General features: G+C 56.9%; 1 protein-coding gene across 17 annotated transcripts in view; it reads right to left on the bottom strand.

Annotated features, from left to right (window-relative positions):
* MAST3 (microtubule associated serine/threonine kinase 3) overlaps positions 1 to 6,158 on the bottom strand; it is a 30,367-nt gene extending 24,209 nt beyond the window's left edge. For 11 of the 17 annotated variants that reach the window (XM_060144748.1, XM_060144765.1, XM_060144752.1 and 8 more), the window contains exons 1-2: positions 6,018 to 6,158; positions 5,644 to 5,733 (exon numbers count right to left, since the gene is read on the bottom strand). In XM_060144748.1, coding sequence (XP_060000731.1) covers positions 5,644 to 5,733; positions 6,018 to 6,064 — 137 coding nt within the window. In that variant the 5' untranslated portion in view covers positions 6,065 to 6,158. Of the gene's footprint in view, positions 1 to 272; positions 533 to 5,643; positions 5,734 to 6,017 lie in introns of those variants that run through there. The other 6 variants (XM_060144755.1, XM_060144756.1, XM_060144759.1 and 3 more) reach the window with 2 other exon arrangements.
* Positions 6,159 to 14,034: the final 7,876 nt, after the last annotated feature.

The following is a 14,034-nucleotide window of genomic DNA, read 5'->3' as shown; positions in this document are numbered from 1 at the left end:
GAGGACAGGTTCGAATCCTGATTCAGTCCCAAATCCCTGCTGCTTCTGTCACCACCTGAGCTGCGACCCCGGCGGAGAGACATCCCAATTTGGGTAAGGAGCGGTGAAAGGAAGGTGCCTGGGACCCCAGGGGATACCTGGATCCCAGTGCATCCGCCCACTTCCCCCTACCGCCGGACACAGTGGCCCTCCCCGCGCTGCCGAGATACACTTTTGGCAACTCGTGTCTGCTCGGTCGGCCGCCGCGCCTTTGCCCGCGCGAAACCCCCTACCTCTTGGAGCGCTGCAGCAGCGCGCCCTTGGCCAGGCGGCTCCGGTGGCCGGGCGCCGCCACCGCCGTCCAGTAGCTAGGATCGGACATGCTGCTTCCCTTTGTGCCGCCGCCGCCGCCAGAGGCCCGAGAGGCGCGCGGGCGCAACCAGCGGCGGCGGGACGCGAACCTTCACGGTGGTATCTGCCCCGGGAGCCCCGCGGTGAGGGGCGGGGCACGCGCCGCGGGGCTGGGGGTGGGGGGCGAGGAGGAAGCGCGAGGCCGGGAGCGAGGCCTGGAACCCCGCCCAGGACAGCGCGGGGGCGGGGCCTGGCCTGGAGGGTGGGGCGAGCGACGCGGAAGCAAGACCTGCGAACCCGCGTGCTGGCTGGTGGGCGTGGCGTTGCCATGGCCGCGGGCGGAGGGGCGGGACGTTGCCAGGGTTGCGGGCGGCGGGGGCGGGGCGTTGGCGGTACCTGGATGTAGGGCCTTCGAAGTTGGCTGGCTCCCTTCCTTCAAAATGTAAATCCGATCGCGCCCCTTTCTCCCCTACCTCGGCGCTAACCCCTTCTGCGTGCGGCACTCAAGACCCATTCAGCAGCCTGGCCCAGCTCATGCTACTGCACCCACGCTGGCTGTACTTCTTGGAATGCCTTTCCTGCCTGGCAAAATCCAGCGTCCCCTCCTTCAGGAGGTCTTCTCTTGTGTCTGTCCAGCTCTGTCTTCCCCAGGCTTGGGCTCCTTGAGGTCCCAGCATCTTCCAGCACTGGACTGGCACAGAGGGTGTGTTTAGCAAACTGAGTCAGGGCATCTGATATGCTCTTCCTGTCTGTACGACGGGAAAGGCCATCAGCCTGGCTACTATCAGGAATCAGATGCCTGATTTAACTTCTCAAGCCTCAGTATTCTCAACTGTAAGATGGGAGGAAAATGGGGCTGACATGAAGATTACACTGTGCCTCCCAAGAGTGCCTGGTAAACGTTCGATAAACGTTAGCATTAGGCAAACTTCCAGGCCTCTGGTTCCCCATATACACATGTCCCTTTGTGAAAATGTAATAAAATCAGAGGCACAGAAAGTGCCTGGTACAGAGCTGGGGGTACAGTTAATCTTCACTATGGAATTAATGCTTCTGTGAATTAATGCTTCCTCCTTTCATGACAGCCCCAGGAAGTCAGGGACAGTGTCACCCTGAAGGTGGACCCTCCACAGGCCACACAACACTTTGTGAACCGGCCCAGGCAGGACTGACCTGGAGCCCAGACCCCACATCTGAGAAAACTGAGGCGTACAGGGGGTCTTGCTACCTGATGTGTAGCCCTGACCCTGCCCATCCATCTTGCCACCCATTTTGCTTCTCAAGTCTCTCTCAGACTCCCTGCCTTGCTGCCTCCAAGCCCAGTGTCTCCTTCAGGTGGCCCACACGCAGTGGCCCAGATATCCGCTGAGTGTCTCCCCAGGCCTGCTCTCCATGCCCCCCAGGCTGGGGCTCAAACAACCCATATCTGGCCACTCATTCACTCAACAAACATTGAGCACCTACTGTGTGTCTGCCCTTGTACTGAACCCTGGGGATGCAGGCCACAAATAATCCCTGCCCCCAGGAGTCCCCAGGCTGGTAGGGGAGGCAGAGAGTGAACAGGAAACAATTAAATGAACAAGTTAATTTCACACACTGAAGTTGAGGAAGGAAAAGCACAGGGGTAAGGCTGGCAAAGGACGACTTTAGCCAGGAGGCCTCTCTGAGGTGACACTGCAGCCAGCAGTGAGACATCGAGAAGGAAGAGGAGCCAGCCATGGAGAAAGAGCATCCCAGGCAGGGAGCACAGCTCATGCAGAGGCCCTGAAGCAGGACTGAGGGGAAGATGCCAGCAAGACTCACCATGTGGGCCTTGTGGGCTACAGGGAGGAGTGCAGTTTTACTGCAGCAGCAACAGGGAGTCATGGAGGATGTGTGAGCAGCGGGAGGGTGTGATCTGGACTATGTCTGTAAACCCCGCCCCCCATGTCTGCCATGAGGAACAGAAGCTGTTGGGGGGCAGGAGTAGAGGCAGCAGGAGGCTAGTGAGGGGCTGTAACAGGGTCTGGGAGGGGAGGACACAGGCCTGGACCAGGGTGGGGCTGTGGAGTAAAGTGGGTGGATTCTGGACTTATTCTGAGGCTAAAGAACAGGCTCTGCTGTGGGGTCATATGTGTAGATGAGGATGAGGGAGGTTACCCATCATCCTCAGGTGCTTAGTCTGAGCCACATACAGGAAACAGAGCCTCCTGCATGGGAGGAATTCGAGGTCCCATAGGTCTGGGGACCCAAGTGGGGATGAAGCCATGGTCTCATGCACCATAGGCTAACATGCTGTGTCCACAAGCTCCCCCTACCATGTGTGCCGGGGACACTTCTGCACACAGTTAGTAAAGGAGCTGCCCATCATCCCCAGCCTGTGCTGCCTACATGCCTCCCACTGTGCCCATTGTGTTGGCATCCCCAGCAGCTGCTTCTCCCACGCCCATCTGGCCTCAGTTTCCTCCTCTGCAGAACAGGGCTACAGCTGGCAATCCAGAGGGCCTGTGGCCATGGCAAAGACCTCCCGCGAAAGGCTGGCTGATCAAGTGACCTCTGGTGCCAGCCCCTTGCCCACCTGATCAAGCCCCTCCCCTACTCACACACCCTCCACGGCTCCTCATTTTACAGCAAATTCACACTCCTGGGTAAATCCCTTTCCTAGAGCTCGAATCCTAACTCTGTGCCTCAGACTTTGCCTCTCTCTGCTTGTGCCAGTAACTGTGTAAATAGGAAAGCCCCAGGTGGACATACAGACCCCCATCTCCGACCCCACATTGGCAGGGCCACCCCAGCCCTTCATACCTGCCCATGAGCTGTCCATGCCCCTCCAAGCCCCATACCTTATGTGGCTCCCAGTGCCCTCGGTAGAAAATCCAACTTCTTCCCGTCCTTGGTGTCAAGCCCCCAGAGGGAACACGCCTCTGACAATGCTGTTCCTGCCTGGAACAGCCTCTTTGTTGTCCCCTTGGCCATATGGGCCCAACTCATGACCTTCTCTTCAAACTGCTCCCCTCCAACACCACAGGTAGAGCCCTCCCAGCTGCTTCCCATGTGTCTGTGCACAAGCATTAACTGAGCACCTGATGTATAGTAGGCCCTGCCTGAGGCTATAGGATGACCAGGACAGATCCAGGTCAGGCTTTCAGGTGGCTCTCAAACCTTTGGATGAGAAAAACAACTCAATAATCACACAAGAAAACATGGAAAGCACAACCATGATGGGGTCAGGATGAGGGAAATGGATGTGCATAATGGATGCAACTGGGGCTTGGGGGCCTTTATGGTGGGGTGGGGCAGGGGCGGGGAGGTTTAGACACGAAAGGCTTCCTGTCTGAGAGCTTGATGGAGACTTGACAAGTGAATAAAGGAGTAAACAGAGAAAGCGGAGCTCTGGGCAGGGGGGACAACAAGTGCAAAGGCCCTGAGGCTGGCCAGCTTATATTCTGGCAGTCCAGGAAGCCGCACGGCTAGAATAGGGTGAGCACTGGAGAGGTGGATGGGAGAACGCGGGGCGGGCAGGGTGGTTCATCACAGGAGCTGGACCCACAGGGCCTTGGAGGCCGAGGGGACAAATGTGGGCTTATTCCCCTTGGAGCAGGGGAGGCAGGTACCCATTTCCTTGCCTGGCCCAAGTCAATGGGGCTCTGCTGCCCCCTGGTGGCAAGCAAGGGGCCAGTGGACTCAGCTAGAATCCCAAACTCTCTGCCTCTATTTCCTCCTGGTAAAACTGGCTTATCTGCTCTCAACAGGTCCCTCCCCTCATCTTGTCCTCACCTGAGGTTGAGGCCAAGGACCCAGAGTCAGATCTGGCCTGACACTCTCTCTCAGGGTGCCTCTGGACAACACACTTTGAGGTCCCAAGCCGAGTTTCTCCTCAGCTAAATGGGGGCGACACAGTCTCTGCCTCCCATTGGACACCCCAGCCTGGTCCAGGCCCCACCATCTCCCACCTAGATGTTGCCCTAGCCACTTCCCTGCCTCTGCCACCTCCATTCCTGTCTCCTGTCCCCAGCCAACCTTTCTTCCCCCAAGGTAGCCACAGGGGCTTTAAAAATCTTGGTCCTGCCTCAGGACCTTTGCATGTGCAGCGCCCTCTGCTTGGTGCTTCCCTTCCCCTAGCTCTGCTCAGGCCTTGGCTCAAACACCACATTAAGAGGTCTCCGTCTGAATGTGTCTTGTTTGTCCATTCCCTTGTTCATTGCCTACTTCCTGAGAACTGACTGAGAGCCTCATGAGGGAGAAACTATGTTCATCTTTTCACAGCTATGCCCTTAGCGCCTGGCACACAGTAGATGCCTGCTTAATGAAGGTACCTGCCTGTTGCCCAGCTCCCAGTGTGGGCTCCAAAGTGTTCTCTCTTCTCCCCACTAAAGGCCCATGGGAAGAGTGTGAGCAGCTCATTCATACTAAGGTGTAAATGGTTGATGGGCCATCAAATTCTAGACATCACTGACCTGTACATCTGTCCCCTCCCTGAATTTTTGCCCAAGCTGTGTGAGGCGCCCACTATATCCCTGATGTTCTCTCCCATACAGGGGCAAGATCCTGAGACCCTGCCGTCGCAGGGAGTGGCTCAAACCCTCAACAGACTCTGATGGCAAAGCTGGCCCTGACTTGGCCCCCAGACGTACTGAACCAGGAGAACTGGTGTCTCCTCTCTGAGCCTCAGTTTCTTCCGCTGGGCAATGGGATCAGAAAGGGTGCTTCTCTCCCAGGGTTGCAGAGGGGACAGAAGGAACTTGAGGCGCTCAGTCAAGCTGGTTCTTTTCTCCCTATACCACTTGGCCTGGTTGACTTCAGTGCACAGGGCTCTAATGGTGGACTCTCAGCGTTAGGAATGTGTGTGTGTGTGTGTGTGTGTGTGTGTGTGTGTGTGTGTGTGTGTGTGTGTGTGTGTGTGTGTGTGTGTGTGTGTGTGTGTGTGTGTGTGTGTGTGTGTGTGTGTGTGTGTGTGTACATTCACAGGGAGGAGCTTTCCGGCCAGCTGAGCTGGGTCACAGCACAGGAGGCCAGGCCAATTCAGCAGGGCCCTGAGCAGGCTGGGAACCCAGCACCTGTCTCGAGGAAGTCCTTGGGCAACAGCTCAAGTTCTGGCCTTGCCCTGACCGTCTATCAGAAGGGGGAACCTGCTGCCTATGACTGAATATGGAATTTTCCCATCATGGTCCTAGTGTGGATCACCGTGCCATTTTATGGAGAGGTAAACTGAGGCCCAGAGAGTCCATGTCACCAGCCCACAGTACCTTGCGGGGGAGCTGGGTCTGGGCAGCTTCCAAGTCTCTGGGGTGCCAGGGCGATGTCCGAGCCCCGCCCGCGCGCGCTGTCACTTACCTCCAGGGGTGCAGGCCCAGTGAGGGGCTGCAGGGGCTGCAGGGGCTGCTGGGACTCAGCAAGGACGGGCTCTGGCTGCTTGGAGACAGACTGCAAAGAAAGAGGCCGGGGACGGTGAACCCGGCAACGGCCCCTGCGTGTGGCCGAATGGGGAGGCGGGACCGGGGTTGTGGTTTCCTTAGGGAGAAGGGGCCTGAGGCTGGGGATACTAGATCTCGCGCAGGCCGCGAGGGCGGGGCCAGGCCGTTGACCCGGGAGGGCTCCCTGGAGGCGGCGGTGCGACTCGGGGCGACTTGAACAGAGACACGGAAGAAGGGTGGTTGTCAGTCTGCCCCTCTTCCCCCAAATCTCCCCTTCCAGGTCCAAGCACTCACTCGAGGGTCAGCGCCGGGATGTGCAGCTTGTCCCTGCGGGACTTCATGCCGAGGCCGGGGCCGCGTCTACGCGACCGGGTACTGACGCCCCCTTCGTGGCCGCCAAGCCCTGACTGTGTCGCGATCGGACAGACAGACAGACGCGGACACCGGGACAGCACGCCTGGCAGGCGAGACAGACGCGGAGTGGGGCCTGGGCCGCCGGGTGGTGGTGGGGGGGCGGGCTCTCTCCGTCCCGGGGCGGGGCTCGGAGCCCCGCACCTGCGCGCAGGCACAGACCCGCAGCAAAGGTCGGATTGTGCGAGGCGGGAGCCGCGGTGCCACCCCTCCCGAGCAGGGACGCCGAGGGTGCCGGGTATCGAGCCCCCGAGCTGCACGGCCGGAAAGGAAGGGCAGTCACTGCCTTCTCTGCCGGACTTTTTGCTCCATCAACTGGCCCCGCCCCTTCCCTGTCGAGGCCTTACCTCCGCGCTCACCGAGCCCCGCCCAGCCCCGCCCCCGGGGGGGTGTCTCTCGGACACCAATCCACGGTGTGCGTGCCCCACCCCAATCCTCCCACCCGCAGCCGCTCAGCCCAGGCGTTCCCGGCCGCCCGCAGCGGGTGTCACCATCCCGGCGCACACCGGAGGCCCCGACCACGCCTCCAGCACTTTGTTTCCCTGGGTTCCCTCTGCCAGGACAGTCATCCCCGTCATTCATATCCTAATTCAGCCCCACCAGCCTCCTCCCTACACGTGGACCCCTGGCGCTCAGAGCCCCACCCTCCCTCCTGCCCAGCCCAGACTCCGAAGGTTTGCGGTTGTCTGTGTCCGGCCATGGCCCCCTTGAAATCCTGGTTGGACCCAGTCAGGCACACCGCAGGTGGCAAAGACTAGACAGCCCTCAGGGAGTCTTTGTCCTGGTCCTATTCCGTGGCCCAGGACTTTGCCCTCAGTGGTTTGTACTGATTCACGGTCCACTACCCCGCCCCCAGCCTGGGCAAAGGCTGGGGACAGTGCTTGCCTTCCGGGCAGTGTCCAAGCCCCTTCCCTACTGGGGTCCTCAGGGCCCTCCCCACCAGGTGCACTACCCCCAGTCCAACAAGAGATGGTCTGGGCTTGGGGGCTACTCTGCCACCAGCCCCACCATCAGATTTCAAACTCTCATCCAACCCCCAGGACCTACCCTTTCTCCTCTCCCTCCACCTCCCCTATGCTCACTTCACCCCAGCTACCCCTGTCTCCATGCTGTTTTTCCAGTGCCAAGCTAGTTCGCACCTCAGGACCTTTGACCATGCTGTTCCCTCTGCCTGGAATGCTGTTCCCCTGACACTTTCCCCCTAGCTCTTCCTCCTCTTCCAGATCTAGTCTCAAATGTCACCTCCTCTAAGAGATCCCACATCTTCAGGGCTAAAGCCACCCTCCAGTCCCCTCTGTCTGTCTCTGTTTAATTTCTCCCCTGTATAACATCACTTCATCACTCTCCCCAAGAGAGTGCAAGCTCCACGGGCAGGGTCCAGCATTGACTCGTCACCGTGTCCCCTGTGCCTGGAACAGAGCCCAGCACACAGTAGATCCTAAAAAAATGTTTGTTGAGTGAGTGATTTCACTGAGGCGCAAGGGAATTCCCACCCCCAACTTAGGCAAATGCAGCCTCCAAAGAGGGAGTGTCTGCACTCACACTCCCCCAGACCACCAGTACGAGGCAAACTCCTCCCCCTCCTGGGCTTTGATTTCCCCATCTGTAAACAGGGGAAGGCACTGAACAAATGTTTTTTGAGCTTTTGGGATCTCAAAATGCCAATCACCAGGAACATTAATGTGACCCTGAAGTGTATGATTTTCTGCCGGTGTTCCCCAAAATAGAGTGAGCTTCCTGTCATGGGAGGCATGCAAGCTGGTTCCAGGATACTTGACTGGAATTCTACAGTCTGCACTCTGGATGCCACCTTTTCAAGTTGGTTGCCGTACAGCCAGTGAAACAACCCCTATGCACCTCAGTTTCCTCGTTTGCAAACTGGCATAGTTTGTACCTCACCTCCCAGCCTGTGGTGAGGGCCACGTGAGGCACCTGTGAAGTACTTTGCAAACACCGGGGCAGGATCAAGGTGAGAAGCTTTGTAGTAATTACTAAATAAATTCACAATTTGGAGGCTGCTGCTGAAATATCTGTGCCCAGGACCACAGGGCCCCACCCAGCCCACTGGCCCCAGGTAAACTCACCCACGTCCCCGGCGCGGTAGGCTCAGCTCCTTCTGAAAAGAAAACAGGGGTCATTCTCAAGGAGACAAACCCTTCACATCCCTAGCTTTCCACCCACCTCATTTCCCAGTTGGCCCCTTGTTCACCCTGTTCCAACCAATGCCTCTTTTCTGCTCACCCCACACATTGGACTCAGCCCTGCCTCAGGGCCTTTGCACCAACTGTATCTTCTGCCAGGACCACTTTCCCTCCCTTCTGGTGCTTGTTAATTGAAGCTCATCCTTCAGGTTTCAGCTCAAGTGTCCCTTCGTCTAGGAAGCCCTTTCAGATTCCCAATCTACCTCCCTTCTCAGCTCCCCTACTTGCATTTTTAAAAGTCATTATTCAAAATAAATTAGTTATATTTACAAAGAAGTATGTCAGTAGTGGCTAAATACTAATAATCTATTGAGAAAAGGGAGATTCCTTAGTCATCCTCACCCTGTCCCCTCCCAGATCTGAAAGCCATTCCCCGCTCACCTTCTGCAGAATCTATGCAGGTTTGGGTCCTGGTCATTTGTGGGGGCTGGGCACACTGACCAGTGACTCCCTATTGAAGACTCTTTTAGAGCTCAGCAAGCCGATCTGCACCAACCCTGGGTGTCCTCACCATATATAGGGCAGAAAGCCCTGTGCTTGGGTTCCACTGTGACCCCAGAGTCCACCCTCAAATATGGCTTGCCCAGGAGGGCTTTTTAATTCTCAAAAGGCTGTGTGGCACAAGTTTAGAATCTGAGGACACCCAGACCTGGGTCCAGATCTATCATCTGTTCTTTCCTGGCCGTGGAACCTTGAGCCAAGTGACTGGTACTACCTGTGCTTTGGTTTCCCCATCTGTAATTTGGAGATAACGTAAGAGGGTTCTGGGGTAAAAATGATCAGAAATTATTGTTGTTGTGTTACTGTTGAGCTCAGCAAGGGCCTTCGCAGACTATCGCAATACTTGCTAAATTTTACGCACATTTACTGAGCCGCTACTACTCATCAGGAGCAGAGGCCTTTTTACAGGCGGGGAAACTGAGGCGCGGAGGGCAGCAGCTGCCCACATCTCTCGACGGAGGTGGGGCCGGGAATCCAGGTCTGGACACCACACACACACACACACACACACACACACAGAGACACACACACACACACACACAGAGACACACACACACACACACAGAGAGACACACACACACACACACACACACACACACACACACACAGAGACACACACACACACACACACAGAGACACACACACACACACACAGAGAGACACACACACACACACACACACACACACACACACACACACACACACACACACACACACACACACACACACACACACACACACACACACACACACACACACTGGGGCGGTTGCGCCGAGGATGCAGGACTATTTTTACCTCGGTGGGCTCAGGGCTGCCCACATCCAGAGTTGGGCGTTCGTCATGGCAACCAATGATGTCATCAGCCCCCGCAGCCAATTGGAGGGGGCCGGAAGCTGCTGGGCTCGGGATGACAGGGCTGGGAGGGGTTAACAGGGTCTCCAGGCAGGGGAAGAGGAGGATCTGCGGGGGTGGGGCGTCGCCCTGAGGCTGGACCCCCGCTACCTTGAGCTCAGAAAATCAAGTCAGAGCCCTTCAAGGTGGGAGGAGGCTCACCTGCCACCCTGAGGTCCCCTTGTTTGCTTGAATACCTCTGGGGATGGAGAGCTCACTATCATTCTGTGCAAACGTTCATGGACCCACCACCACCACCACCACCATTAGGGTCTCCTTCGGCCCCCTCCGGTTGTTATGAGATCTCATGCCGCTTCCTCCTCCCCTACTAACCCGCAAAACAGTGAGGAGCTGGGATCTGAACTCAGGGGTTCTTGCTGTGCCCACACATGCCGCCCCCCCCCACACCCCATCCCAGCCATTTCCTTCCAAAACACGGACAGTCCTGGGTTCCCAGTCTGGCTCCCTAATCTGGGCTGTGTGATCCCCGACAAACGACTTCACCCGTCTGTGCCTCAGTTTCCTCCTTTGGAAAATGGTCCAGTTACATAGGGCCCTGGGAGGAATCAAGTAGCAGGCTCAGGGCCTGGCGCTGGGGGAAGCTTTGATCAATCAGAGCCCACACAATGATTTTGTGAGGTTAATAACTACCAATTTAACCACAAATTTTAATTTACTTCCAAAATACAAAAAGATGTGAAGTGGCACAGAGAGGTGAGGGACGGTCAGCCGCCCCCCTACAAAGGCTCAGTGGAATGCTGGGCCCACATGGAACTCTCCCGGCACCACCCCCGGACCCTCTGCTCCCTGCGCCATCTGCTTCTGCCTTCAGCCCCCTCTTTGCCAGCTGTTCCTCAGCGAGTGGCTCCCGCCTAGGAAGGGGGTGGGGGTGGGGGTGGGGGTGGTCTAACTCCCCGGAACTGCCCTTTAAAGATAATATTTATGGCATCCTCTTCTGGGCTTGACTGGGCTGGGAGATGCTGCCTCCTCACCGGAAGCCTCAGCTCCACCCCGAGGAACCCACATTCTGAAGGAGACAGGGTAGGGCATGGACACCCCCATACTGGAGGCATTAGTAGGGACCCGGAGGAAGAGAAGGGGCTGGAGGGAGAGGGGAGCCAAAGGAGTTCCAGGAGGAGGGCTTCAGGCTGGGCTAGTAGGCTAGTGGGAAACAGGGTGGAGGTGGGACTCAGCCCAGTGGGCACCAAGTCTCATCGGAAGTTGGCAGCTGGAGCAAAGAGAGAGAGGTCAGCAGGGACCACATGGCACCAGCCGGAGGGCTTCCTGGAGGAGGAGAATAGTTGGAACTGGGCCGTGAGGGTGCCAGATGGACCTTCCAGGGAGCTTCCCCAGCAGCAGGAGAGACAAAGTCCAGAAGACTGGACACCTTCCCTGTCCCTGGATGCTGTCTTTGGGGATCTGCTTTTAAAATTCTGTCGTTTGTTAAGCAAAGGGCAAAGTGGGAGATGATGAAAAAAATGATAAAATAATAGTGGTAGTAGTCCTAGTAATAACAGCTTATGTTAACTGGCGCCTACAAATGCTACACAGAAGACTGAGCTTAACCCAAACCAGAAAGGGCCAGTCTCCACCTCTTCCCCTTACCCACAGCCAATGCAAACTGGTGGTCCACAGGCCAGGCCAGGTCCTGTTTACAACCTCCTAGTACTCAGTCAACCGCATGCCCTGCATTGCCACAGTCAGATTGGCCAGGATACCCCCAGCTATTGTCTGGACTGGCCAATCAGCACCTGACTTCCTCAAGCTTTTATGAATTGACTCTTGGACCTTTGGCAAGGATCACCCTCCAGGGTATCTGATTGGCTCTGACCTGATTGGCTGGGGGCGCTCTGGGCTCCAATTAAAGGAGTGTGTGACTGATGCCCCAAACCAAGGCCCTCAACATCTTTGCATCCTCAAGTGCCAGACCACTTAGAATTCCAACTCCCTGACTTCCTGGGTGCTATTTTCCTTCTCTGAGCCTCAGTTTCCCCTTGTGAAAAATAAGGCTAATAATCTCTTGGGCTGTTGGAGAACTAAATGCATGTACAGTGCTTAGCATTTGTAGATGCCCCTTAATGTGAGCAGTTATTTACACTTCTACTGTTATTTTAAACATTATTTTCATGTGTCTCCTACTTGGTCCTTTACTCTAGATGCCTTCCTGGCTTCTGGCCCCCTTTTTGGCCCCCACCTGCTCCAGAGGAGTCTTTCAAAGCGCTCAGATCTGACATGACCTCCCCTGTTCCATCACCTTCCATAGCTCCCAATCACCCTAGGAAGAAAGTCTAACCTCTTCAAAATCGGCGCTGGAAGCCCTGGAAGCAGATGGTCCCATCTCACATGCCCAGTTCTAGCGCTAAGAAATGGCTTCTAGCTTCCCCATAAATACATATGGTTGCATACCTCTGGGCATTTGCACGTGCTGTTCCCTCTGTCCAGAATGCCCTCACTCAACTGGGCAAACCCTACTTGCCCCTCCGCCTCCTTGGATGGAGGCCTGCCAGTATGGGGTTCGGCTGCAGGGAGAGCCAGATCTGCCTGGGTTCAAATCCTCTGTCGCCTTACACACTGTGACACCTGGACAGAGGCTATGATTCTATGAGCCTCAGTTTTCCCATTTGTAACATGGGACTCGTCATCAGGGAATGGGTGCCTCTTCCCCATGGAACAGCAACCCCCCCGTTTCTGACGTCAGCTGCACCCCCCTTTCGCCTACCCGAAGGCGGTTTCTCTATTTTAAGAGGCTGCAGGCAGGGCTCAATTCTATCTGGGGCTCCGGGCGGGGCTTGTTTCCCCACAACACCCCACTGCAAACCAGTCCTGCTGCACCCCCTCCTCTATGCTCAGGCCCCTGACTCTTGCCTCTGGCAACGGCCCCTCCCCCCCCCGCATGTCCTCAGGGTCTCTGCCTTGCAGCTCTACCCACACCCTCCCTGACTCCCAACCGAAACACATGTGGCTCTTCCTTCACCTCCCAACAAGTTCGCAGTTCCGCAGCCCGGGTTCAAGGCCTGCCTTTCCCCTCCTTCCTCGGCCTCAGTGCCCACCTCCCCACCCCATCTCCTACTTTCTAGCTTCTCTGAGCCTCATTCATTTCCCCAAACACCTGCTCCCTGCCCTGCCACCAGTGGCTGCTTCCTCTGTCCCAAGGCCACCCAGCAACCCTCGGTTCAGCCGCCTTCTCCAGGGGTGCCTGAGCGTGCCCCATCGCAGCTGACACCTGTGTGGGGTCACTGCTGCTCAGGCATTCGTCTCCCCCAACAGGCTGGGAGATCCAGGAGGGCGGTTCCAGGGGTGAACCCCCCCATCCCCCGCCTCTCCAGGGGGGCGGGGGTGGGGTGGGACGGGGGACTACAGCAGGCACTCAATAAATGTTTGTTGGGTAAATGATGAATCCCGGGTTCCCCCACTTGCAACTGGTGGCTTCTTACAGTTGTGGTCTAAGCCCCAGAGGGAAACGGCTAGATTGTCTAAATTCCCACTGGATGGATGGGGACACTGAGGTCCAGAGAGGTCAAGGAAGTTGCCGCTGCGGGGTCACGTGCGTTAGAATGTCAGCCTCTCCTAGGTCTGATGCCTTTTTTGCTTATCTCCTGGTGGCGCTGCCTCCCGAACACAAACCCTGGGCCAGTGGTCAGAAAGGGAGGGCCCTTCTAATGAATGGGGAAACTGAGGTCGGGAGACCCAAGAGTGCCTCCCAACGCCTCAGCGCCCCCCCCCCAGGCCACAGAGCCAGCTGGCAGTGGCTTGTGCACCTGAGAGCTGGTTAAGGTCGCTGGACTGAATCCCTGCTGTGCGACCTGGGGTTTGTGACTTTCCCAGACTCCAGCCTCAGTTTCCTGATCTGACGAAAGGGCAGACTGACATCCCCAGCCTCCCCAGCTTGCCTTAGGGGTGAGCTGAGGCAGGGCTGCGGTGGCGCTGCGAAGGCACGAGGCATGTATTAATACACATTAATTAATATTAATATAGCACTAGTAAAAGTATTGACACAACGAGATGAACTTATGGTGAGCGCTCAAAGGCTGTCGCTGCTCATATGATTAGAGCTGCTGGTGGAGAGGTCGAAACCTCAGCCCCTTTCTCCCACGGAGCCTCAGTTTCTCCATATGTCAAATGGACATACCCTCTTCCCAACAGGCGAAAAGCACTTTGAGATGAGGGTGGACAAGTGGGAGTCTCCGGAGCGCGCACCTCCCTCCGCCTCAGTTTCCCCTGGTCCGTCAAAGCCCCGAGCCCGGCACCCAAGCAGGTTCGCCAAAGCCCCGACCCCGGCACCCAAGCAGGTTCCCTCCGCCCGCGC

This window comes from Lagenorhynchus albirostris, chromosome 3, assembly GCF_949774975.1.
Source record: "Lagenorhynchus albirostris chromosome 3, mLagAlb1.1, whole genome shotgun sequence".
Taxonomy (NCBI): Eukaryota; Metazoa; Chordata; class Mammalia; order Artiodactyla; family Delphinidae; genus Lagenorhynchus; species Lagenorhynchus albirostris.
Note: the sequence above shows the minus strand (reverse complement) of the source record. Positions and strands in the feature narration are given on the sequence as shown.